A 27,571-nucleotide genomic window follows, 5' to 3' on the forward strand; every position below is an offset into this window, starting at 1 on the left:
TGCTTTTCATCCTCAAGAGTGTGATCTGAGAGGAGGGTCTGTTTCTCATGATCCCGCTCCTGCTGGCTAAGACGCTGACTCTGTGACCGCAAAGGGCTCATCACCAACCCCATACCGACCATGCATGCCCCTTGGACAGGTAAAACAAGGCCTGTAATGAAAGACTGAGAGACTTAGTCTTGAACTCAAAGGGTAGTTATGCACATGAGAAGAAATAAGGATTGCAAGCGTGTGAACTCTTTGCAAAATATAAACTGAACTGACCCGTAGGTTACGGAAGTTAGTAAATGAAATTACAAGCCAATTTGTGAACTCAAACCTATTCCAATTCCTGCACATGATTTTTCCTTTGCTGCCAGAACACCATAGTCAGTGGTAACTATAATAATTGTATTCTCGTGTGGAGTTTAGAGCAGTTTATGGTGCTTTGTGCTTTTGTCTATGGCCTCTTGCACTGGTTGGGGCTTTGCACTGGCACATTCGGCTTCAGCAGGCCGTGCTAGAGAGATTCATCAGACTCTGGCTTTGTTCTAGCATTGGTGAAAGGAGTAGCATGCAGCCACATGTTCAGGAAGAACCGCAGGAGGGTTGGTGCGGGTCTGTCAACAGATATCCCATTTGCTGTAGTGGGGCCTAGTTTTATGTGGCCTGTGTTCTGCAGTTTAGCAGCAGCATATTCCCAGTCCTGATCAGTGCACCCACGGAGTTCTAAAATTCAAGCAGTCTGTTTGAAGCAGAATTTCTCTCCATGGAAGAAGCTTGGTAGAGCAGGTTGTTGTTGGCTCATGGCTCTGTCACACAAGGCCTTCTCCAGAATCTGCTGTGGTGGCTGTGCGTGTGTATTTTCTCAAACTCAAAGCTGAGCACCTTCCTTTGTGGCGGCGGCCACCATCCATTGCACATTTCCTGATCACAGAAGACAATGTTGGCCATTACTTAAGAATAACCCTAATGACTAGTGGACCGGAGATGATCATGGTCTGTTTTCCTTCCACACTCTTTCCAGTATTTGTGATCATTATTGTAAATGGAGCCTACGTACCTTTCACGAACATTCTCTTTCATTACACAAAAATGAACTCCAAGGAGGTACATTTGCCAGCGTTCACTGGACTTGATTGTCAAGGTGAGGTCAGTTGCCACTAAGCCTGGATGCAGCTACTATTGCCATGAATCTAAATACATGTTTCTACCAGCCAGTACTTGTGCAAAGGAGTAGACTGGTCGAACAGGGAAAGGTTAACTCTTCGAAGCAAACGGATGTGAAGACCAATAGAGCATCTCCCGCATCTTAGGATGTATCAAAGACTATATGCCGTTGCTGATCATTTTATCTACTCATCCCTCTATGCCATGACTCCTTCATCCTTGCACTCGTGTATTCATCCATCTGTGTATTCACTCACCTATTCATTCACACACTTAACCACACGTCCACTCACTCATTTATGCACTCTCCCATTTGTCCGTGCAACCACTTGCCCCTTTGTTCATCCACACATTTATTCATTCATCCATACATGTACCTACTCATTCTCACCAACACACTGATCCCTGCAATCACACTCCACAGGTAGTACATCAACGAAGATCGTTATTGTGGTGCAACATCATGTAATGGGTTAAATGGGAAAAGTTTAGCAGATGATAAGCAGTGAGAATGATATCCATTTTAACTGATGGAGCTATATAACGCATTTAATCACTATTTTCCAGAGTTGTGAAAACAACAACTTCTTGCTAGATGATGTCCACTGAGACATCTGATAGCCTGAACATTCTGTTGTACGTTCTAGTATTATTTATGAGTGATATTTCACATATTGTTGTTTATATGAAATATAAGTAAACATGTTTTCGTGGTCTGTGAATAAGGTGGTACAAAAGGGGGTGGTGATGGACGGAGCATCAGAACCAATCAAACACTCCCACCCAGTCAACAGATCTGGGTTTGATCCATCACCGTTCTTTAGCCCACTCTGCCACCCCAGTTCAGACATGGCCATATGCAAATCAGTCTGATCCTGTGCTGATGACGGCTGATAGCCAGAAACCGGTCCTAGGATGCTTGATTCCGGTCCAGGGAAGACATGGCTTGGCAGTTCGGGCTGGACTGTTCCCATGAGGCACAGGGTCAAGACTGATTTGCATATGGCCATGTCTAAACTGGGGTGGTGTAGTGGGCAAAAGAACGATGGATTTAACCCAGATCTCTTGACTGGGGGAGAATGTCTGCATTGTCAGCATTCCGTCCATCATTTGTTTGTTGCAACGCTGTGAATAAGGTGGGCTGAACTGTCGAAGAAACATGGATAGCAAGTACTTTCTCCCTCTGGATTGATTCCCATCTATATCTCTTGAGATCCAGATTTTGGTCCAAAGCTTTTCGAATCCATAAAAAATAGGGGGTTCCCTCGCACACAATTACCGGATATTTCTCATAAGAACGAGTGCCATGACTGTTCATTACTTCTGGGACTACGTGTGGGGTACCCTATTCCCATTTGCTAATGGGAAATTTATGATCAAGATCCTATACCTTATTGGATGCTCTTCCAGGAAAATGTCCATGGATATGAGATTACCCGATTAGTGTTTTTTCATTCTGAGTTTATATTTAAAAATCAGTTCTTGAATATTGTTTTGAACCCCGTATGAATTACAATTTAGTGAATTTACTCAGACGAGAAGGCAGTTGCCATTGAATCTTTGAATACAGACAGCGCCCTGCCGAAGGTTGTGTTTCACCCTTACAATCGTATTGTGACTACCGAAACGCGCGTTGACGCATTATTGTCTATATTTAATATATTGTGCGCGTTTGAATAATAATGTCTCTGAATTCTGTTCAAATACTTCAACTGCAATGTATGAGATTATCTGTGAATTTCGGTTTATGTCTGAGTCTTGAGTTGTATTTTTTGTGAATTATGATTGGATGTGAGTTTTTCCTGTTTTAGCTGTTGTTGTAGTTTTCTGTTGTTGTCCTGTGTAGGTATGTTCTTCTGCTTTCAATGTGGAGCTCACAACATTTTTGTATATATTTCACTGACTCTTTCCTGCGTCACAATGAACTTCGATTCTGCCTTACTTGGTTTGTATGATCTAAACGCCGAATCTCAATTTTCCCCAGGTTTCTCTATCATTTCCTTCCTAGGCAACCAGCAAATGTTTCTCCTTATTTTGAAACTGTATGACAGTGTGTGGCTAATTTACTAATTGATTGTTATTAAATCTGATTGCGAAATGCGATTTCATGTTTCCTGACCATTCAGATTGAGGCTTTAAATAAATGATTTACACGAACAAATCTTATCGTATTTGTAATTCTTGGAGTGAACCTTATGATCTTATGGTTTATATTTGTTGGTAATACCAGTGAATTGGTACATGGAATTTAGCATGTTTTTGGCATTACTTATTCCAGGTCCTCATAAGGAATTGCCTCACGTTCTCTGAATGTCCAAGTGCTTGTTAACTCACAGAAAAGATCTATTGGAGGACCAGTGGTGGTTGCAGGTTATGTTTATGGGCCCAGCAACTGAAAATGATCAGATTGGTAATTTAGTAGTGAAGATACATTTTTGCCCAGTCTTCCGCTGCACCAGAGGTTTGCCTGGTCTGTTGGCTCAGTGGACTAGTGCATTCACTGCAGGAATCTGTGTTTGATGGCATTGCGCCGACTCAGCATTTCATCTTGCTGGGGTCAATAAATTTGTAACATTGAGTTGGGCAGCAGTAAACCGTGATTATTCAGCACCAATTCCTGTGGGTGAACTTGGGTGCTGCAGCCACATGTGTTGTATCTTGTGCAACCTATTTTTGTGTTAAGTGATGGGATAGTGAAGAGGTCCAAGACTGGTCATGTTGGGGGGGTTGCAGTAGGATGACCTTCCTGTGAGCCCCCTTTGATGGACCAGTGGGGGTTAGAGTTAGGTGGTTACTCAGCTCGACAGTCCCTACCACTGTTTAAAGCGCTAACTCGGTTTGTGCTTTTTTACTGTAAGCAGACAATCCTGAGGACTTTCCGACTACTCCACAAGCAGAGGATCAAGGCTTTTTGAAAGTTCACCTCTCGGTTTATTTGTTTCCTTACAGGTCTTTTCAGCTCGTAAGTGCAGCTCTTCCAGTGTCACAGTTGGTGCAATGTAGTCCAGAAACGGTTTCTAATGTACCTGTCACTAGTGGACAGTCCCAATCAATGAAGCTCCCTTCCGGTCTGAGGACAGCATTTGTCGAGATCAGTTCAGATACCTTCATTTCCTTAAAAAATGCAACTGCACGATTGTACAGTTATTCCTGTATCAAACATACCTCAAACATTGTAGGCATATGCATTCAGAAGTGCATGTCTCTGCCTATCACAAGTATGTTCAGCTGTCAGCAAGAGCAGTTCTGTCCCGTATATGCTTGCCCAAGCCAAAAGGCAGCGGAGCTCTGCCGCAGGTCAATGCAATCGTCAGAGCGCCTCTTTGCGCAGCACAGATTAGTACAGTTGCCATGATTTCGAGGTGAGCTGCAGTAAGTGACGCTGTGAGTGGGGACCTCCTGGCTCGCTCAAGCCACCCACTCCTCCCCTTCTGTTACAACCACCTCTTTTCCTGACCGGCCTCTGCTACTACTTATCCCATGGGGCAACTCAGCAGACCTGAGTAGTAGTCGTGGACTGGGTGCTGGGTGACCAGGGGACTGCTATGATTGAGGGCAGAAAGGATGCCGAGTAGGTGGCAGCCCCGCTGGCAGCGACTGTGAGGGGACAGTAGACACAATCCACTTGTGGGGCGGCAGCCTCAGGCACGCCCTGCCAATGGTGGTGACCCCCTAGTGCAACCCAAAAAACAATTCCTCTTCCCCCTATGAGGAATCGCACACAATGATCGTGCTGTATTCATTTGAAAAGGAACTAGTCAGTGCGCCATGAATGACACTTAAACCAACCAGTGGGTTAGGGGCTGACCTCTGTGTATTGATAGTATAACAGCCCCAACCGCACATTTATTTCTGCCACAAAGTGAACATGCGTAGAGACGAGAATACTTGTGCCTGATTTTAGTACTCCCCCCTAGACTAACCAATCAAACTCCAGATTGATCAATGCTTACTCACCATGCCAACGAAGACGCCATCCTCCTGAGTGTAAATCTCCACAGACTGAATAGGGCCACTGGGATGGCCCTGTTGCAGCAGGATGGAGCGTAACTCAGACATTTACAAAACTCTGTATTATTAAAAGACGATTCGCTATTCAGATGCGAAATAATAAGCTGTACGAGGCAGCTCATGTGAGGCAATCTATGCATTAGCCCCTCCCCATGGAAATTCTGAGTCTCTCTCATTTATGCTAGGTTTAGATGAAGAGGAGGCTTCTTCCGTCCAATGCTTCGTTTCGCTGGTGATTTGGCACTGTGCCGACTGCACAAAACATCACTTATACCAGTAGTACTAGAAACTAGTATCGTTACTGACCAGGATAAGTACTGTCCAATATGAGTGGCGTTCGAATAATTTATTAACCGTATAAAAGGATTGCATGCATGATAATTATGGTATACAGTAAATGTATTCAACGTTCATAAAGTAACTACTTTATGACGAGAAAGCAAGCATACAACAAAAAGTAGTGTTCATTGTTTCCAATTCTTGGCAAATACATGCTTTTGATTATATTTTGCACCATCGTTTTTACGAGCGTGTAATCAAATTAGTGACACTTGCATAAAAAAAAGTTCATTTTTGAATGAGACATAAACTGTTGTTCAAATTATGATATAGAATTACTAGCAAGTTTAGGTGTTCTTTGTTGATGTCTGCGATAAAATGACAATATGTAGAAAGTACTGTTAATGAAGCCACCACCTGCAACACTGGTTGTTGAGGTGTACAATAAACTTTAATTAAATCTGAAAGCATTGGCAAGTCTTTTTGATTTTGGACTAGCTGAGGAGGTGATTGTCCTTTTCAAATGGCATTCCTAAACCATTGATCTCCAGTCTAGTTGGCTGCCTTTGTCTTGGTAATGGATTGCTTTGCATTTTGTGGTTTCCCACAGCATCCCAGGAAATTCTTTCAGAAAGTTGGATCACTGTCTATTTTTAGGTCTAGCCTGCAGACAGTTTTAACTGTTTGTTGTCTAATATCTGTTGTCTATATTACAATATACATAGTGGGATTTGGGTCAGCACCTTGCTCATGATTGGATGTCTTTCTTGTGTATTACAGTTCCCTGCTCCTTATCCAATGGCTTTTGTCTCTATTCTTGTGTTTTTCCCAACCCATGAAAATGTCTTTTGTACCATCTTTCGGATTGGATGATGTGTATCATTTTGTGTTGACATGAGTGAACTTTTTTTTGGTTTGTTTTTCTGTACCTCTCTTTGGGACCGGATTTCTTTATTCACACTCTTGCCCCTCTCCAGCTTTATTTTATTAAAATTATTTTTCTGAGAGCCTCGCAATGAACATTGCTACTGGGCTGCTTGCTTTTTCAGGTTTCGTCTGCTGAGAAATCTGTTGTTTTTAATATGAACTTAACCCCTTCAGTGCCCGCCCCTTTCCCCGCCCAGTGCCGGCCGTTGCATTAGCGGGCGGGGTCTATGACGAGCTGGACTCGTCATGGGCACAGCGCCACCGCGGCCCATGACGAGTCCAGCTCGTCATGGGCACTGAAGGGGTTAAAAGAGACTTTTATCTCGTCTCCTCTCTTTTCTGGCTTCTCATTGGTTCCTGTGCGTGTCACTTACCTTTCTTCCATTTCTATTGGCTGTTGCGCATATTTTCCTGCATTTAACAATGCTTGTTCCTCGTCTGCTCTCATCTGTTTCCCGCTGCCGAAATACTGTTTACATCCGCTTTGGTGGAACTATATTTTCATAAAGTTTTTCCTTTTACTAATGCAGCATATTTATATAACATTTTATCACCCGAAGAGATTAAGTGATTTGCATAGAATCACAGGATTTTATGCGTCGCCGCCCAGACTTGAACCAGCATCCCCAGCTCTTGAGTCAGCAGATCTAGTCACTGCGCCACATTCTCTCCACTCCCGTGTTATCTATCGGGGAGCTCTTTCCTTCTCCTGGACGATGAGTGATGAAAACAGCTCTTTATTTATTACATAGACAAAACTGACGCATTACCAATGCTTGTTACAATTGCTTCTCTGCCATCAGACCCTGTCCTTTCTTCCATGTTTTTTCTTTCTTCTCTTTTTATTCCAAATTCCATTTGCAGAGGCCTAGCAGCAGAACCCGGCTAGTGTGAGGAGCCTCCCACACAAAATGTATTTTATGACTTACTGTTGCAGAAAGTCCGTCATCCATCTTGGAACCGCAAGTTAAAGTAGAAAAGAACAAAAAGAAACTAAATGACCGTGAGTGCATCATCCCGCAAGCACAGATGGACATCTTGAAATGTTTGTACTATTCCAAGATGGGTGGCCACCTTGAAGTGGTTTTTAAAAACAAAAGGCATTCAAAATAGACAGTAGGTGTGTGTGGTTGCATGTTTTCACTCTAGTGTTGTTGAAGTTTTTTTTCTTTTAAATTAACTTTTTGCAACCAGAACAAGCTAGTAAATCCAGAAACTCGTTAAAAAAGGGGCCATTAAATGACTTTGTCAATGCTTTTTTTATTTATTTTTTGTAATGTTGCTGTTGAACCTTATGCTGGTGCTCAAATACCCCTTAATTTAGCTGCTGATCACGCTGTTCTTTCTCATTGTCCATACTGGCAGCACCGTTACTGACAGATACTTGTCATTTGTTTTATTTTAGTTTATTTGTTCTGGCAAATGTTATTCTTTTAATAACTCATTTGTTTCACTCATATTATTGTGGAAATATCTTACGATTCTAGGTTTGAAGAATTAAAAGCTCATGAGCACCAATCTTGTTTCAAACGTTTTACATCATTCTTTCAAGTGTACTGGTATAGTTACTTTGTTTTCTCACGCTACAGGATGATCACTGGGAACTCTAACTAGAAGATTACAAATTGCATGATCGATATTTGTTCTACTTCAGATGGATAACTGTAATTTTCCAGCTAGGGCATCTGTAATTGGTTCCACTGATGCGAGGACCAAGTCATTGTGCACCAGATATGCTATCTGACATCCTTTTGCATTAGATGCCATGCCTTTTTATCTGCCGCAAGAAAAGCCCACTTATTCCCTACAAATTATACGGACTGAGAAACATTAACATTTTATTTGATCAAGGATGATAAACCATATCAGCATTTAGCAATAATGGTAGAGCAAAAATTAATTGTGATATCCCTATTTAGCCCAAAGTCCAGAAGTACAACTAAACTTGAGTTTGCATGGCAGACTGTTCTATGACCTCTATACTGACATTAGTTGACCAGCTCTTGTTCACAGTGTGCAGGGCTGAGGACGGACATCACCCCCTGGCTTAGCGAGGCATCCTGGTCCTCCCCTGGCCAGTGGGAGAAGCTTTTTGACACCGAAGCAGTCACAGATGACTCAACTTACAAAACAATTGTGAGATGGATTGAGATCCAGCAGCTGCAGCACAGGCAAGGCAAGTTGTCAGGAAGAGCCACACTTTTGCTTACTGCTCTGGCAAATCCCAAATCAGGCACATGTTAGGCAGACCTTTTGGAGGCAGCAGCCTGCCTGGAAAATAATGAATTTCTAAAAAGGCCTGGAAGCCCATTGAGCAGTAGCCATTCTACAAACATAAGACAAGAACTATGCAAGCTAAGGAGCTTGCGGAAGAGGAGGGTTCTAGTGTTGTTCTAGGCTCTATGGCAGAGGTGTCCTATGAGGGTTCAGAAAGGCTAGATCCATTTCAGACTTTCAGGATAACTGCTGGCTATGTAAAAGAGTTCTAAAGTGATTAATTGCGTGCAAGTTTATTTCATGTGGTAATTCAGTGAAAATCTGGCATAAATTTGCCATTCCTCAACCTACGTTGGACACTTTTGAAACACCAGCCCAAGCCCTTACTACCACATGCTGTCTTAGTGCACTGGAGTCTCTGCTAATTTCTGTATCATGTCCCAGAGCATCATGCTGAACTTGCACGAAATCGAGTGACGGATACTACAGCTACTCCAAATATTGATATATTAGCGTTGTATCCTGCATAAACTAGCAAAACTGAAATTAATAAAGCTCTGGTCTGCTTAAACAAAAATAAACAAGAAGGTGCTGTTGGCATGGAGGGAAAGGTGCTACCTTTTTATGCTACATACTTGTCGTCAGTAGAAATTTATTCAGTATTCCATGGCAGGCCTATGTAGTTCAGAGTCCATCTGACACCTTCTCTGCACCAAGCGCCGCCTGGACTGCAGTCACTCGGGGAGCTGGCCATCCAATATAAAAAATTGGCGAACGGGTCCTACATTATACCCGTAGGGAGGGCCACTTCCTCAAACTGTCTAGGGATTACATGAGGAAGACCTGCTAGGTTTTCTTTTACGTCTACGATCATCCACAAAATAAGGCAGATATTGGGGGGCAGCTTAACGTAAAATGAAAATGTACATGAATTAAGAATGCATGCATTTCTGCTGTATGTTCTGCATTCAAGTGTGCTGAAAATTTTCTCAAATCACAGGCTTTTTTTTTTAGGTTTCGCTTGCACTGCGCTTGTTAAATCTTTTGTTTTTAATATATCTTAAAAGGGGCTTACATCCCTCCTTCACTTTATATTGTGGTGGTATCGCCTGCATACACCAGAATAATATCTCAGTAAATAGATCCCTATCCCCTGTATTCCCTTCTTGTGAATACATATACCTCGACATCACTAGCAATGGCAAACCAATATGCTTTCTACACACCCTCTATCATCCACCAGGTGATAACCTCACCTTTACCGAACATTTCATGGACATAGTCTCTACTAATGCCGGACATCAAACTACCCAAATATTTCTCAAAGACCTCAATCTCCATTGGAATGACCCCAATAATGCAGTGGTCAATAGTCTAAAAAACCTCCTCTCTGACCTCTACCTCACCCAAATTTGCAATAGCTCTACACACGATAAAGGATCCTCCTTGATTTAGTAATCTCTAAAGTTGATTCCATCCAGCTAGACACGATCCATCCATGTGATTGGTCTGATCATCATATTACCACCTTCTGCATCAATGAAACATTGAAACTTAACTCGGTTCATCCCACAAGACCTAAAGTATGGAAGAGGGATCTGAAAAACATTGACCCTAACATAATCACAACTTCCAGCTACAACTTACTTTTCCCCCCGAAGGGATATCCGATGTTCATGATCTCACCAACCACTACTTCAATTCCATGAACATGATACTAAATGAGGTAGCCCCCCTCAACTAAAAAGTCTCCACAAAAGATTCTAAGCCTTGGTACCATGGAAGACTAACTGAACGCAGATGGAGATCAGCTCCATCCGCCAATCACCTCAAGATACTAAGAAAGAAGAGAAACGCTTACTACAGAAAGTTCAAGTGCACTGAAGCAGACTTCTTCAGCCACCAATTAGACCAAGCAAAAAATCGTCCCCAAAAACTTTTAGAGTTAATCAAAACTCAATCTAAGGATGCACCTCACCGCCCCCAAGATAAATTAGGCCCATGACCCAACTGTGAAGAATTTGCTTTCTTCTTCACTCAGAAGACCGATAGCATAAAGAAGGACCTTCTCAACGATCTAATCACACACTCTGTCTCACATACGAACCCTTCACCTTCCCTTCTAAATGCCCCACATCGAATCGCATCAAAATTCGACCTAAAAAAGAATGCATCTTGGTCATCCTTAAATACCTACAATGAAGACTCTATTCTCAAAATGCTTATTGCCCTGAACCATGCCAATCACTTCACTGACCCTCTCCAAGCAAACTTCGTAAAAAACTTCACCCCGCTGTTGCTGCCTCTCTGGACCAAGATCATAAATAACTCTTTACGCCAAGGTTGCATCCCTGACACCCTCAAAGCCGGGTAGGTATCCCCCATTCTAAAGAAACCTACGGCTGACCCTGCAGACTTAAACAATTACTGCCCTATATACAACATCCCTACCTTGTCCAAACTCTTAGAAAAACGTGTATACCTCCAGCTGGTAAGACATATTGAACATTTTAACCTACTCAACAAATACCAATCCGGTTTCCGTGCAGGTCACAGCACTGAATCAGCCATGACCTATATAATTGATGATGCTCTACAAATCCTAGATCAGAACGGAGCCTGCTTACTCATCTTGCTAGACCTTTCTTCGGCCTTTGATACCACCAAACACGATAACCTGATAGACCTTCTGAAACACAGAATGGGATTATCTGGATCAGTTCTAAATAGGTTTACTTCGTTCCTTCAAAACAGATCACAACGATTCAAGGTCAACCACTCCCTGTCCAAACCCGTCCCAGTCACTTTAGGAGTCACACAAGGATCTTCTCTATCTCCGACAATGTTCAATCTAATCATGGAACCACTCACTGAAATTCTCTACTCGTCTAACGTGCAATATCACATGTACTCTGACGACACACAACTATACCTTAAGATTCATACCCTAGAAGACATCAAATCTCTCAACACTACTCTCGGAAAACTCAGACCTGGCTGGCAGAAAACCACCTAAAACTGAATGCCCTCCGAATTCCTCCTAATCGCTCCTCCCGCCCAAGTACCCATAATGCAAGACTGGATCAAACACCTTACTGCACTCAACTGCCAACCTCTCATCATTGATTCAGCGAAATCGCTGGAAATAACACTGGACAGAAACCTCAATATGCAAAAACACATCAGCAACGCAAGAAAAGGAGCAAACTTTCAGTGAAATACTTTGAGAAAACTGAAACCTTTCCTACCGGAAAAGGACTTCAAGCCGGCAGTACAAGCTCTAGTCATCCCAAGAGTGGATTACGGGAGTGTCTCTCTCTGCGGCCTGCCCAGAGCTGCAACAGCCCCTCTAAGAGCCTCAATCAACGCCGCAGCGAGACTTATCACTGGCTCCAAAAGAAGCTCCCACATATTCCCTGACCTAAAATCCCTTAATTGGCTACCTTTTGAAGCCAGAATTCATTTGAAAATAGCATGTATGATGCACAAAGCCATTCATCACAACGCACCCAGCTATCTGGCACAGAAACTGGTGCCCTCTTGTGGGGTCAGATCTTCAAGAAGTGCTAAAAACCTTCTACTGAAACCGCAAAGATTCAACAAGAAGAAAACTTATAACCGAACCTTTTCAGGGATGGCGCCCAGAATTTGGAATGCTTTACCCCCAGAAACTAGACTTCATCCCTCTACTGCATCTTTCAAAAAATAAGTGAAATCGCTTCTCATGGCTAAATTCACTTGAGCATGACCTACTGTTATAATGCGACCCAACGTATCTTCTGCATGGAACTTTATAATGTCTACTGTCCAGCTAGATATCCTTGATATTGTATCTATATTATGCTTGATATACAGGGAACGTTTTGTTATTTATCATATACCTATGTATCTACGATAGGATGTTTATACTAATATTTAACTTTGTTATTTACCTTGTACCTATGTAACTAAGACACTTACCTTGTAAAGCGCTCTGATACCCGCAAGGGTCTGGTTCGCGCTATATAAAACTCTCAAAATAAATAAAAAAATAAATAAAATATTGGTCCGTATTCTTGCCAGTTTTTTTCCTCCATTGCTATTAGTGGTAGCCTGTTCTCCCTTTGGTAACTCTCTTATTAGTTTCCCATGGCCTAACTACTCATTCCCATCCGCATTAGTGGTTTGAATTTTTTTTCTTTTGGTTAACGCTGCATACACGTTCTCTTTTCCTCTAATCACCTAATATTGCTATATTTTACTACTAAACAGGCAGTTACAATTGCAGTTAATAGGGGCTTGATTTAAATGGCGCAGCAGGTGCAGTGGAACCGGATCCAAAAGCTCTAGGGACCCCACTAAACACAGAATATCGATAAATGTTACTACTAGACAGACAGTCATAAATGCAGATATCTAGCAGGCACTAGGATTATGATTACAATGGTGCAGCAGGTGCAGTGGCACCGGGACCAAAAATTGTCAGAACTCCTCTAAAAACCAAATAGTCACAAGTACAGTTACCTTGCTGGCACTAGATTCATGATTTGAATTGTGCAGCAGGTTCAATGGCACCGGGCCCAAAAGTGGTCGAACTTTTTTTCTTATGCACAGTGTTTACTGTTTACTGATATTTATCTGCTCCTACGTGGTGCTCGGAAGAGGTTTTAACCTCCTTTATCAGTTGAGACAGTTTCTATATAGCATTACAGCACCAGACCACTGCGGCAGAGTCTTAGATTTTAAACACGGTCAAGTGCCTGTTCTAAATGTATTCCTCAAATTTTGTTATTGTAACCTGTTCCTTCTACTAGCTGGAAAGGGAGGCTGTATTGATTCAAGAGCAGTGAATTAGAAAATTCCAGCTGCTGGCCATTGCTGTTGCATTGCGTCAAAGCTTGTCTTTGTGAGCAAGCATATTTGGTGGTTGTATGAGATTTGTGGTGCTGTTCTTTTTTCAGGAGGTGTCTATTATTTTGGAATACTTCTAACTTTAAAAAAAAAAAAATCTTCTTTGGTGTGAGTTTTCCACTTTTTTTTAACACAGAGCATTTAGCTTAGTAAGCAGGTAAGTGGTAAGACAGTTTTTTATCAAGCTGGCCTTTCGTGTGCAGATTATATTGTTCTAGCACCAAAAACATTTTATATAGTTTGCTGTATTTTCCATTGGCCATATGAATAAGCAATGCGGTAATTGAGCGATATTCTGTAAACTGAAGCAGGAGTTATTTCCTAATGGTGAGAATTTTGCCGTTCATCTTTCCGTGGATGTAAAATGCATTCCTATTTATTTGCATACTTTTAATGCATGGTATTTTAGCTTAATATTTGTTGGGTTTCAGTTGTCCAAAGTAATTTAAACAGCCTCTTGTATTTTTGTTATTATGTAATGTAAAGAACACCGACTGCACATTCTTAAAACAGGCAAAGTGCAGTTATCTAGCAGGCAGTAGGGTCATGATTTCAATGGTGCAGCAGGTGTAGTGGCCCCGGAGCTTATTATAACATATTTCTTGGAAAAAAAAATACAGTCTTTGTTACAACATACGAACTTCAAAGTTTGTAGAACGATAATTGAAAATGTCAGTGTACTGTTTAAATAAAGAAAAATTGTACACCTTAAGTAACACAATGACAATGCAAGTGCAAATATTTGCTATATGCTCATTATTGTTTGACTTTGTTCATGTTTAAGTTTTTTCTAAATAATTAAAAAAGTGCAGTACAAAATAAAAAAAACTGTAATAAAAAAAATCTGTAATAAAAAATTGCCCATCTCAATAAAACAATAATCTCACTTTCAGTGTGTTTCTTTCACTTCTATTGCACAATTGCTCAAATGCTCATTTGAAAAATGTAAAGTTAATTTTCATTTGTTTATTGTAGCAATGGACAATACACAAGCAACACCTTTCATCTAGTTTTCGTAATCTTATTTTTTTTGGATTTGCGCTTACGCTGCACTTTAATGGTTTTTCATCCATCCTTTACCTATGCTCCCCATAGCTGCACCACTTTCAAGCCTACTTGTACATTTTTTTTTAAATCTTTGTCCTCCACCATTTACTTACTCTCCCCCCTTTATAATACCACTAGTAACATCACAATATGTTGCCTTTTTGTACATAAATAAGTCATAACACTTTCTGTAATTTATATTGTACAACTACTCCGCAAGCTACAACGTACAATAAAAAAACGTATTTATCACATAGGCAAAACCTAATGCATTTACTCATGCTTGTTTTAATAACAGGACAGGTAGTATTGGTGAATGTATTGAAAAACACCATTTATATGGTTTAAGTGACGAAGCGCAGGCACGAATGGGAAATTAATGGCCTATTTCTGATATGTTTTTCTTAACAGTCATAGACTACGACATTACTCCCAACCAGTAAAAAGGTTTTGGACGAGTAAAATATTGTTGGACGTTTTGAATTCAGCTTTTTCTCTTGCATATACATCACTACTCAGGGGCACAAAGGTCAATATCCAGTATATAGAGAGAAGAGGCTAAGATGAAAATGAACTGGAGATACCTGAAGAGATCTTTACAGAGAGAGTTAACGATTTGCTCCAACAGCTTATGGCCTAATGGAACTCCCAGGTCTCTAGTGTCCCACTACCAAGTTGTGCTGCTTTAAGGGCCTATTAAAATGTCACAGACTCAATAAAGTAGAACATGTTCAAAGTGTTCTAAAACTGGTGCAAAAGCCACATCCAAAATCGGCACCTGAACATCTTAAATAAGCCACCTACTACCAGTAGTGCTTACAAATCCACATTTTGGAATATTTTAATGTAGCTGTTGCTGTAGTGGGCGAGTATGTGCCTTACTCCCCAAAGACATGGTGAGCCTGATGCCCACCTGCTCTTAGTCTCGTGGACAACAGCTCACAATCTCACCATGGCAGCCTGGCTGCTCCGCTGTCTCGAGCACACCAACTCACGGAAGCGTAGGAGGTGAAAAGAAAATGAGCCAAGGGCCAGAATGATATGACCAATCACTATGCAGGTTCAAAATAACGATGCTAAATGGCCATGTTCCTCTTATTCCCACTCTGCGCTTTCCTTAATTTCAGGGCCTGCAGGGGTTGCTTACCGAGAGAACTCAAACCACTTCCTGCCAATCCCGATGTTGCCTTCATTTTGTTTATTACAATACAGAGACTGAGAGTGAAATTGAGATTAATTGAGCAAGGCAACACAGTGCTGCACAGGAAAACAGGGGACTGCGTTCTCTATCCCCCTGCTCTCGGCTGCATCACAAATTCAGACACTTGGGGCCAGATGTATCAAAGGGTTTTACCTAGTCTGTGTCTATGGGAAAATGTTTTTGTACATCTGTCCTTTGGAAGCACGAACGAGGATGCCGTGATTTCACTTAAGAAATGGTGTGTTTGATGGTCATGCCTCCTCAGAGGCCCATGTGGCAGTAAATCTAATGCAATCACCTGCTGCAATAAAAATAAAAACCTGCACCAAACTGAAGTTCAACAATATTGAGAAAATACATATAAAAGCACAATGTATGTTGTGGCTGTAGGAGGTGAGGGGGGGGGGCAATGCCCAGAGTTTCTGTGGACGGGCCACCACTTGTCTGTGATGTAGCTGTACAGACATGCAGGCCAGAGGCGCAAGGAGCTGAATGAGAGGCCGCACTTTAGCCGCCGTCCTCAAGATCATTCTTACCAGAGCTGTATGGTGCCGACTCGATTCTGTGGGACCAGCGTGCATGTTGTCCCCCACAAGCACGAGCTGCTGTCTGACTCCAACAGGCAGTTGCATCACAGCACCCATCCCGAGATTGTTCATCGCAACAAGGAGAAATATTTTTCTTTGGAGGTGGGATCAAGACTACCCCAGTCAATCACCGGCTAGAGCCCGCTTACCGGCTCCTAGCTTACCAGAGGCCTCCAAACATTTGCCCACATGATTATGGAATTTCTTTCAGCTTCCGTGATTGGCTGTAAGCTGCAACATGCCATTGCTCTTACATTGTTTACCAACATTTAATGTCTACTTCTCCATCGGACAATATAGACATTAAATCTTCTTGCCCACAATAAAAATCAACCTGTCTTGTGCGTCGGGCGATATGAATGCCATACACTTGTGGGGGGTCCGCTAATGGCATGGATTTGCTTAGTGGCTAGCTGCAATGCCAGCACTCTGAAATTCTAAGTTTCTATGAATTGTTAAATATAGATTATGGTCCAAGCAGATTGAATGTCGTATTTTAGACCTTGCTGGGATGCTTTTTTTGTTCGTGTGTATCCATTCTCTGTGCCAATACAAATGCATTTCATCTATAAAGCCGTTTGTACTTTCAAAGACTTAAGTTACATTCTGTGCTGCATGTTCACATACAATGTCTCCAGACGGTGCGACCGTATGATCCACTTGGCTAAAATGTAGCAGATTGCTGCGCTATTTCATGACCGTTCCCTTACTCTATAGCTTATCCTAAGGTCACATATTGCATTGTTCCAGTTACCTGTAACAACTGTTTTGTTCACGTCTCTTTTTTTAGGTCATAAGTCATGTTGGAACCACATTTGCAGAAAATGAAAGGTTATACTTCTAATTTATGATGTATTATTTTCCCCTATGTAATATAGAATCATACCTTTGGCTAAAGGAAACCTGCATCATTTTGTTGCTGATCACCTGCCGAGGTGCTGCCATATTTATTCTGTATCTCCAAAGTCTGCCTGCCATCAGAATCTAGGAAAACTGACAGAAATGATGATCTAATATGATTCACCAAAATGTAATAAAAGTGGATATAGCTTGTAGCGCATAATAATAAAGCAATCTAAACTACAGCCTACCATACCAAGGCAAGTCAATATTGTGTTGAGTTGACAGTGGATTTTGCCTGCTTTTCTCTTTTTACGGTATGCCCATTCACATATGTAGGGTATGAGCAGAAGTGTGAGAATACAGCCTGGGTTGGACTTCTGCAGCTGACAACAAATTTTAGTCACTGGTGGCAAATGTGTGTGAGGAACTATCATGTTTGTATACAGTTTGAAGAGTATTCTGGGTAATGAACTGTACTGTGATCCGTGCAGGTCACGCCTCCCTGTATTCTCTTTAATCTTGAGTTTTCAAAAGTATTTGCCGTTTTTAGGGTTTTTAGGCTGCAGCGCAAGCCCAAGGCCGCAGCAGTTACTCTTATTAAATTTTGTTGAAACCGCCCCAGAGAAATGGACTTGATAATTTTACCCTGATCCTCTCATGCACGATATGCTCATCAATAAGTGATTTGCTGTTTTTATAGGGGAAGTGTGGAATGCTGTCTGGTAAGACACTTGCTGTTGCCAGTGAATCCAAGAAAATTGTGTTTATCCTCGAAATTTGATATTTACAGGGGGTTATGGGTAACCATTTGCTCAGTGAATGCGATTCTTACATTCTTAAATATTCCCAGCGATCAAGTTTGTAAACATTTTTGTGTTTTGTAGCTATTGGTGGATGCTTGGTGAATCTTTGTTAAAAAACATACCAATTGTTCACATCTCCATTCAGAAAATCCTAATGGATTCAGTTTTGTCCTGTTCTTATCTTTACATTGAAGTATGTCCACCTAGGCATGGGGTGCATTTTTGAAACAGTGAGTGTTGGTTAGGTGGGGACAGGACCAGAAGGACAGAAAAGTGGCCACAGTTGACAGTTCCTTCACATTCTCAAGTTTGGAGGCAGCTGTGCCTCTCCTATAATTATTGCTGCTTAGTTTGTTGAAATCTTGGTACTTTTTTATGCCGAGTAGTACCAAAAGAAATCAGGATGCATATTGGGCTTTCCATCTCAGAGAATGGGGTAACCACCAACCTGACTTTTCTCCACCCTAGTAACAGAAATACCATTTGTGACTAGGGGTTGGTGGAGTAGACGTTGGCTTAGGGATTGTGACAGGACTGCAAACCTTGGTGGAAAAAGGGTAAAGCTGTTTTGCCATTGGGTGAAGTTAATCAATGTGCTGGTGCAAAAATGGGGCGCACTCTCAAAAAAGACTGTGTTGGCCTGGTGGGATATGTCCTGCTGCTGCATTATGCCATTGCCCAGATCTTCAAGTCAATATTGGTGCAGGCCGCTGTTGGAAATGGAGTAGTGTCTTCTTCCATATCGTACCGCATACGATGCACTGGAAATAAATCTGTGGCTGCCACTGTGGTCAGTCTGCATCACTGCTGGAGCCAAAATGCTTTGGTGTCTTCCAGGTTCCTTTTTGATGCTTCCTGGTATAGCTGGACTGATTCTGTTCTTGGTCTGGGTAGGAGGCAGGCTTGTCAGCAGGCATGGTGGTGGTATACCTGGTCTGAACATGAGTTGCTTCCATGAGAATCCCCTTTTCTGGTGAATGGAGTGTTTGAAATATACCACGAGAGGTTACAAAATGAGGTTTACTTATGACATTTTATAGTATGCAGAGTTGCTTTGATGTGAATGAGCATTACAGCTGTTAATGAACTGGGTGTTTGAGAATTCATATTTCTAAATTGTTATTATTGCCCTGCTCTAAGCTGGATCCATGAGGAAGTATGCTACTTATCAAGTATGTAATGGCGGTCATTGTAGCAAGACAAATAAAATGATACAGTGGATATGTAAATCGTGTGTTCACTGTAGTGATGTACATTTGATGGTTTAATAAATGCGTGTATAATGACCTTAGTACAAGTCGGGGGGAAAAAAACTAATAAAAAAAAAAAAAGGAAAGTGAGATCGAGTTAATAATCATTTAGGGGTCCGTTGTTTTCTCTCACAGTCTGAGTATCGGAAGTAAAAAAACAAAAAACAAAGATGGCAGTTTCAAAACTCACAAGGGGCTCCAGAGTGTTTCTTTTTTTGTGTGGAAGAAGTGTCGGCCTGCTCTTTGAGTAACCTCCAGCCCGATAGCCAAAGTCTGCTCAGAGCCTGAAATTTCCAGGGGTCGCAGCCTTCCCCATGAAAACGTTAGTACTTCCCATATGGTGATGGATTGACGTCAGCAGGTGGAATAGGCCCTTTTAGCAATGTTACGCTCTTCCAAGAAGGATGACACACTCCACGCAGGTGTTTGAATATTTATTCTTCAGCCACATGGTACACAGACGTCCCCAGGATAGCTCCAACTGCCACCTCAAGAACTTTAGAGAACACAGACTTTTAAAGAACGGTACATGCTTCTGGAAGGTGGTAAACCAGTGCAACCTTCCATTGGCATGAACCATAACATAATGTCATTGGCTAAACCCACATGAGATGTTTAGTACCAACAAGTGAGGGAAGTGTGCTCGTGATCCTGAGACCCCTTGTGGAACAGACACTGGAAGGAGCAATTTGGTTTCCCAATTCTGCAATAGTGCTGAGAAGTGAGGGAAAGGAAACCGAATGAAGAAGGGATGCTGGGAACTGCTGACTTTGCTCCCCTGGAGCGAAAGCAAAGATGAAACCCAGGGCAAAACTTGTGTGCATTCATTGCAAGACTGCGGCCTATACCCATTTCTAAAGCAAAGTAATGCTGTCTTGGGTCTGCCATAATACCTAGAAGCAGAGCAAACGGACAAAGGAGCGGTGTGATTTTTTTTCTTCTGTACCATCCATATCATAAGTGGCCCATGGAAGACGCCGGTCTGATGTGGGTTGAATCATTGATGATAGCCATGTTGGCTGACCTTCGGAAATAATTAAAGATACTCGCAGCTAAAATATCCACTATGAAAAGCATGGTGGAGGAAGTGAAAGGTCAGATGGTGAAACAGATTAGACCAGAGGGTCATAAAAAATGAATCGGTGGTGCAGGAGACAGAATCTGACATATAAGAGGTCACACACACATACGAGGAGGAGGAGCCTCTCTGTGACTTGGTGTGGGGTTGCTGTTATGAAGGTACCAGGGGTCGGCTGTTTGGCGGCGTGGTGGACAGCAATGGGTAGTGGACGGGCGCAGGTGCAGCTCCCCCCCCCCCCCACTTTTGGAGCAACTGTCACACCCGCCATCCCACCCGCAACATCGCTGTAGCCGCTTTAGCTGCTACAGCTGCCTGAGCGTGGGAGAAGAGCCCAGCCCATCACTCCCTTATTTCCTTACTACTTTCTATGACTGCCCACACCCTACAACTAGCACCTCGCAGATGGTAACCCCAACAGTAAAGAGCAGTTGGTGAAGCTTGTGGAATTAGTTTCCACTGTGAGTTGGGTTGAGCTCTGGGGTGGGAAACGGCCTGGCTAGGTCTGGGTGCAGCTTCCGACCAGGTGAGCCCCCACTCCCTTGGCAGAGAACCTCTCCAGGATTGCAACATACGAGCAAGTGGGTGGCATTCAGGGGGAGTGAGGTGGTGCTCCCAACCTGCCCTCCCCGCCCCCCCCCCTACTATTGCAACATACAAGGAAAGCAGTGGAACTCTGCGGGGGAGGGCGGTGGTGGGGGGGGTGACGAGACAGCACTTTGTACTCTGCCCTGCGAAGATACTCCGCATATTTGACACTAATGCATGCAGGAGCAGGACCACGGTGCCTGCAATTCAATTTTGCCCTAATCACCTGCAAGCTAAGCTTGCAAGATAAGACTGCAGGCCACCTTCTCAAGCAGGCATCTGCACTCAGCCCCTCTGTCATCCTAATTCTTAATCAAAATGAGGTCCGACAAGATGAGAGGTCAGGCCCTGAAACCCAGCAAGAGAAAGCGGGTGTTAAAGATAGGCGAGACTGCGTCAAAAAGGAGAGCCAAGGGTGCAATAGCCACAAACTCCCCACTGAACAATAATGCAAATCTCGACCCGGTCACAGAGAGGGTTCGAGTTACGACGGTGAGCCCACTGGCTGAGAGATCTCTGGAAGTTGGGCAAAAATCCAGATGGTCAAAAGGATTGACTGCACCCTTCAAGATGACCAAAATATCATACTTCTTCCAGTCTTTAACCGCTGCAGATAGAAGGTTCATAGTAGATGCAAGTGACGGCCAGCGTGTTGAGGCGGAGCGTAATTTTGCCCCCAAATTTAGATTACATAGTTACGTGGCACTCAACCTCACAAATAGTGGTAACAAGGTGGCTATAAGGGAGGAGCCTTCTCAGATTCCTCTGTCTCCCAAAGTAGTGATCCTAAAAAATGAACTTCTCCTCCCTTGGACGACCTCGGATGAGCCAGTCACACAAGATCTATGCAGTAACACCTACAATAGGGCGGATAGTTCAGTACTCTGCCCAGATATCTCCTGCGCAAGGCCGCAAGTTCAGCTTAGAAAGCCTGGAAAGCACCTCCTGCCCTTTTCCAGCTTTTAAGGCCATTAAAGTTGTGGGACTGGTTTCGATGGAGGGCACCAGCAGCACTTGTAAAACCTGCCTCACGCACATATCGTAGGCTGGCTGTGCAACCCCCCTGTCTGGCATCCAAGGGGCATGGTAGGGATAGAAGTGCATAATGGTGGTACCCAAAAGCGTGCCTGATACCAACAAGCTGTGGGCATCTATTCTGAGCTCCTTGCAAGCTACAGTTTTGGCCCTTAATTATCATGCCAACAAAATGGATATTCAGGTGAACTTCCTCAATACCATGGCAGTCTTTGTGTCAGACATTGATGACAAGCTTGAAAAGCTAAACACCCTGATCACTCGGGTGCAAGTGAACAAGGATTATGACTTCACCATATGTTCTTACAAGCAGGTGATTGATAAGTTGGTGTAACTTCCGTTGGTCTTTGAAGGAATTTTGGGAGCAGTAAAAGCTAACTTTGCACCAAAGGGTGCGCATTCAAGCCTCTCTAACTTATATTACATCGGATGATTGAATTGCTGCTAGGGCTATGTTACATCAGGATTCTCCCGATAAGGGGGAATTAAGGGACCCATTACCTAAGGAGCCCTCGGATAATGGGGTAGGCCAAGTGCTAACACCTAGCCCGCAGTGGGATGCAGTCCGTGCACCAAGCCGGCGCCGGGAACCTGTTCTGGCACTTATTCATCTTAGGTAGAGGGAACGGAAGCACTCGAGGAAGGGCAGAAACAATGCCTGCCCTAGGACTTCTTGCACTGTAGTGCTAATCTCAATACAGTCACCCAGGGTGGGAGAGGCGAATGTGGAAAGTTCCATCCTATCGGCAGATGGTCTTAGGCCAGGTGAGCATGCCCCAGTAATCGAGGCAGGGCTGTACCTGCAACTGAGCTAAACTCGCAAGCCAAGAAGGGTGACAAGGATGACAGCCCGCCCATAAAGTCTAAGGAAGAGACTGAGCAAACAACAATCAATGAAGACATTATTAATCCTGAGCTCAGCAGGTCATTGTTGCCTAGGGCAGTGGTTCCCTGAAAGTGCAGAGGGACGCACAGGAGGCCAATGGAGTTCGCAATCTCGGTTCAAACATCAGAAAAGGACTATATTGAAAACTGCCCCAGCCCTTCTAGCAAATGGGGCATGACTAGCGGCATGCCAAAAGCGAACGACTCAAGCCATACATCAGTTGACTATAAAGAGCAGGGGCGCCGGTGCCTATGGAATCCTGAATTCAAATCCAGGGGTTTACAGGATTTTCTAAATCATGCAAATGTCCTGAAACTGATTAGGGCAGTACTTGGTCTGAATCATGTAGTATCAGACGATGTTCTTTCCACTCAGTTCCTGCCAACTAGAGGAAGGCAGATTTCAGAACCCACGCTCATTACATTTTCTGTGCCGGATCTCCCAGTACAGGCCTCGGAGAGTAAGAAGCTGCTGAAGAACCAGGGAAGAGAAGTGATGGTGTTCCCAGGGGGATTGGTACCCCACTCTCGCTGATAGAACAGCAGCAGCACCCCGTTAATGTTGTAGATTGGGGGGGGTTCATCCTCCTGCTGTACAACCCTCAAGCTTTGCAAAGTACCCAGGTTTTACTGTTTAAGTAAATAGAAAGAAAGAGGGCATTCATAGAACAGCGAAGGATCATAAAGATGCAAGAAATCCAGAATGGCTGGAGCTGGTTGCCATCTGCTCTATCCTTGACAACCGTCAAAGACTGAATAGCAGCTCAATCTAGTGCCACGGAATGGAGAGGCTTAACCATCTACTCATGGAATATGGGAGGTCTGCGGTCAGAAATCAAGGATGCCTCCGTAGTGGAATTTCTGAGCTCATTTGATATAATAATGATGCACGAAACCTGGCCTCAAGTCAGTGTCCCCCTCATAGGTTTGTTGAACACATTAAACTGGCGCAGAAAAACTGCTCACGCGGAAGAGGAAAAGGTGACCTGGCTAATTTGACTGTAAAAATCACAGAATTAACCACAAACGAACCTTGGATTCTGGCCCTGGTCTTGGACAGTCGGGCTCAGCAATTAGGCGAACCGCTGCTGCTTGTAAATGTTTAGATTAACCCAAAGAGGAAGGCTGCAACAGTGGATAAGATTATTGCAAATATGTTGCAGTTAAAACGTCAGCAATTCTGTTTGTTAGTAACTGGAGACTTTAATTTAAACTTGTTTCATCAACCAAGTGAAGAGCAGACCGATTCAGTTGGGTCCCTCCCAGACCAAAGTCTGCCACGCTGTATTCGATGAGACAAGATTGTTGCAAAATTTGTAAAAGCATCTGAGCTAGCAAGCCTCATCATCCTGAACGGCCACCTGCCAGGTGACATAACGCCAACTGTGACTAGGTCATCCAATAAATGTGTCTCCTACTTAGATTACACGATGGTAAACCATCCATTATACAATGAGATGATGGATTTTAGAATCATCCATCGTCAGGAGGGTGATCAGTATTTGCTGCAATGCTAATTGCTTTTTCAATTAATGTTTATAATTTTAAATTACAAATAAACTAGAGTTTGACTAACTGACACATGGGGGTGTAAGCAGTTTGACTGTTATATCACTGACACACCACAAAATACGGCACGAGCATTCCTAACCAGTATCCTGGGCCCTCCTTTCCCCCTCAGGCAGGAGATGTCTGTCTAGCAGTCGTGAAGTTCCTGAATACAGAGATAATTGGAGGATCTATGTACCTGTGCCTGTCTATGTAAGCCAAGCAACAAGATGGCTTGCAATGAGTCCACTGGGCATTCAATCTGGGGAGTGTACCTTTCTGGTGGCATTGGCAAATCCAGGCAGCAAATTCCTCTGATCAGAGTGGCCCTAGGGAAAATCTTATTGGCCTTCATCGATGATCAAACTGAGGCTCTTTCAAAGTAATTTTTATACATTTAAAGAACTAGTTAAAACACGAGTGCTCATTAGTAATCCCCCTTTTATGTCACAGCTAAAAATTCACAGTCATTTGTCTAAAGTCTTCTAACTGTTTCATAGAAATCCATCATCTGGGAAGCAAGAATGCAATTTTACTTCAATGTATATCAGAAGTAGTTTGATTAACGTTATTGGCTCAACAACAAGGGTGCAGTAATTGAAGCGAGAGTGTGACTGCACTGTGATCAAAGTGGTGGTATGTGTTTGTTGGAAGAGGGGAGTTTGTACTTCTAAAAGAAGCTCTTGCTGTGGCACTCAACAACTCTTATGTTTGCGAGTGTGAGAGAAATGGGTGTGAGACTCTTGCACTCTGCTAAAAGCAGTTATAGGCAAACCAGAAATACTGCTGCAGTTTAGAAGACCTTTTTAGTTGTAATTTTGCTTCTTCATGAAAATATTTGCCAGGCAACTTACCTTTCAAACTTGGTGCATGTAGATATTCCATTCTGGACTTTACCAGAATTCTACTGGAACATTTTGGGAAGTTACAAGCTTCCAGGTATTCAAGATATTGAAGCTGATTCCTGGTTGAATCTCTTGGGAGCATATTATGCGTCCACGTCACTGCTTCCGATCCGAATAAAGGATGTTTCCTAACTTGTGCACAACTAGCGCTAGGTGCTACAGTGCAACTGAGTGCCATTTTCAACCCCCCAAAAATATATATATTTTTTCAACTGCAAACCTACGTGAAGAGACACCGGATTATTTACAGAATGGAGTGATGTCAGCCATGCAAGTTAAAAAAAAAAAAAAAACTGTCTTGGTTGGAAACCAGATTGTGGGCTGTTGTGCAGAACTTCATGCACACTGATTTTCGGCAACATTTTATAAATGGAGAAATAGTTTGATATGTTTTGAAACCATGCATTAAGTATTTTGGAGCTGAACTAAAGTAAGACAATCTAGATAGCTTCGGTGCAGGCTAGCTTTTACTTCATATCTGCTCTGGGAAAAGTCTTAACTTATTCAGGTAAGGGAAATAGGTTCTAGTAATTGGAATTATTTCTAACTACTTTTGGTCATGACAATACTTCTATTTAGCTGCTTTTGTGGCTACTTGTGTGTTTTTCATGATCAACTCCCATCTTTAATTTGTATAATCCCCCTACCCCCACCCAGATTGGTTGAGGTCTTCAGGATTGCTGTACTGGTCCATTGAGTCCTGTCTTGGATACGGGAGCATTGGCAGGGTATAGAGCTCTTGCAACTGACATCAAACATCCAGTAATGGTACAAGAGAACAGAGCCTAAAATAGAAGAGGCAGGTAATTCTGAGTCTATTCCCAGTGAATGAGAACGATTAACAAAGCAAACGAAGGCTAGATAAAGATTTCCTAGAACGGTCGTGCTCACAGAGGAAACCCAATTAGCTTTGAAAATAATTGTTTACCAAGTAAGCTATAAGTGAATTTAATGACATGTGAACAGATTTTGGATGAACGATGCAAATAAATGTAGTTTTGAATCAAGAAACACACAATAAAAAGCAAGGGAGTGACCAAATTAATGTGGCACAATCTTTTTTCATTGCTTTCACCACATATAAATAATACACAACGAAGGAGTCCATGTTTTGTTTGCATCGGTGGCTTTTCTGACTACCGGTACAAATCTGCATTTATTTCAAGACCGTCGCGATAACATGGATCCAATCTGATGAGGAATCTCAATCTTTATGTACACAGAGTCCAGTGTTCTGAAATCAACATGCTGTGTTAAATTGCCCACAGCCGTAGCCAGCGTCAATCAGTTTGGAGGCTGAAATGTTGTGGCAAACGGCATTAATCTTTGCAACGCCCCATAGGAAGAGCGCATGTAACGTACTAATCCGTAGAATCTGCGCATTGTTTGGACAACATAAATTAGGGGCTTGGTGCCAAAACTGATTCCGGACACCCGCAAGATAAGTTGCTTATCGACCAGCTAGCTCACAGTGCCACCGTAAGCATCGTAACCTACCAGGGAGCGAATGGTTTCTGGCAACCACTGAACATGACAATCCCGATATCTCGCGGATCGTGGAAACAGTACAAGGCCTTATATACTTTTTCATAAATAAGTGAAATGATGGGAAAATGACAAAAAAATTGCATGTAATTATGCAGCATGAAAATCCGTCGTTTTGTGCTGTATTTTAGTACAAAATGTGTCATGTCAATTTTTGGAGTGAGAATGCATTTTGCGGTAAAAATGTAGAACACAAATTACAAGTGGTGTGAGTAACAGCTGCTTTTGTTCTGGCAGTTCACTTTTTGTGCACACATGCAGTAAAAGTTTACTGTGATTTTTATGTAATAAGCGTAACACGAAAGCCCCAAAATTACATCCAGCTAACTCAAGTGATCTGATAGAAGTAATAAAAATCGATACAAAAAGGCCTACTTTTTGTATCGATTTTTATTACTTCTATTGCGTTCCTTCATTACCGCGAGGTAAGCCACTCGCTAAACTCTCTTGCCAATAACATACTGTTATACATGTGTTTACAAAGTGATTTAAATTCACAAAATTATAGTTTGTTTAACCTACTGTTGTCTTTTTTTTTTTTAGGCCAGAAATCTACATTCAGGGGAGATGGCTGCAGTTAAAATTATCAAGCTTGAACAAGGTCAGTCTTAACTTTTAGCATCCACTATTTAATACTTCACGTACGACTCAGCTGTTATAATTTCGAAGTAAAATGCTTACTTCATTTTGGGTGTTTTTCCTGTAAGTGATGTTATGAGCTGCTAGGGAAATAATCTTGTTAACCACCGGAAAAATAAAGTACTCATTGTTTATATTAGCCGA

General features: G+C 42.5%; 1 protein-coding gene across 2 annotated transcripts in view; it reads left to right on the forward strand.

The window, feature by feature from the left end:
* The window catches only part of MAP4K5 (mitogen-activated protein kinase kinase kinase kinase 5), a 525,125-nt gene that overhangs the window by 73,404 nt on the left and 424,150 nt on the right, over positions 1–27,571 (forward strand). For both annotated transcript variants that reach the window (XM_085626992.1, XM_085626993.1), the window contains exon 2: positions 27,332–27,389. In XM_085626992.1, coding sequence (XP_085483118.1) covers positions 27,332–27,389 — 58 coding nt within the window. The remainder of the gene's footprint in view (positions 1–27,331; positions 27,390–27,571) is intronic.

This window comes from Triturus cristatus, chromosome 9 (genome assembly GCF_964204655.1).
Source record: "Triturus cristatus chromosome 9, aTriCri1.1, whole genome shotgun sequence".
NCBI classification, from domain to species: Eukaryota; Metazoa; Chordata; class Amphibia; order Caudata; family Salamandridae; genus Triturus; species Triturus cristatus.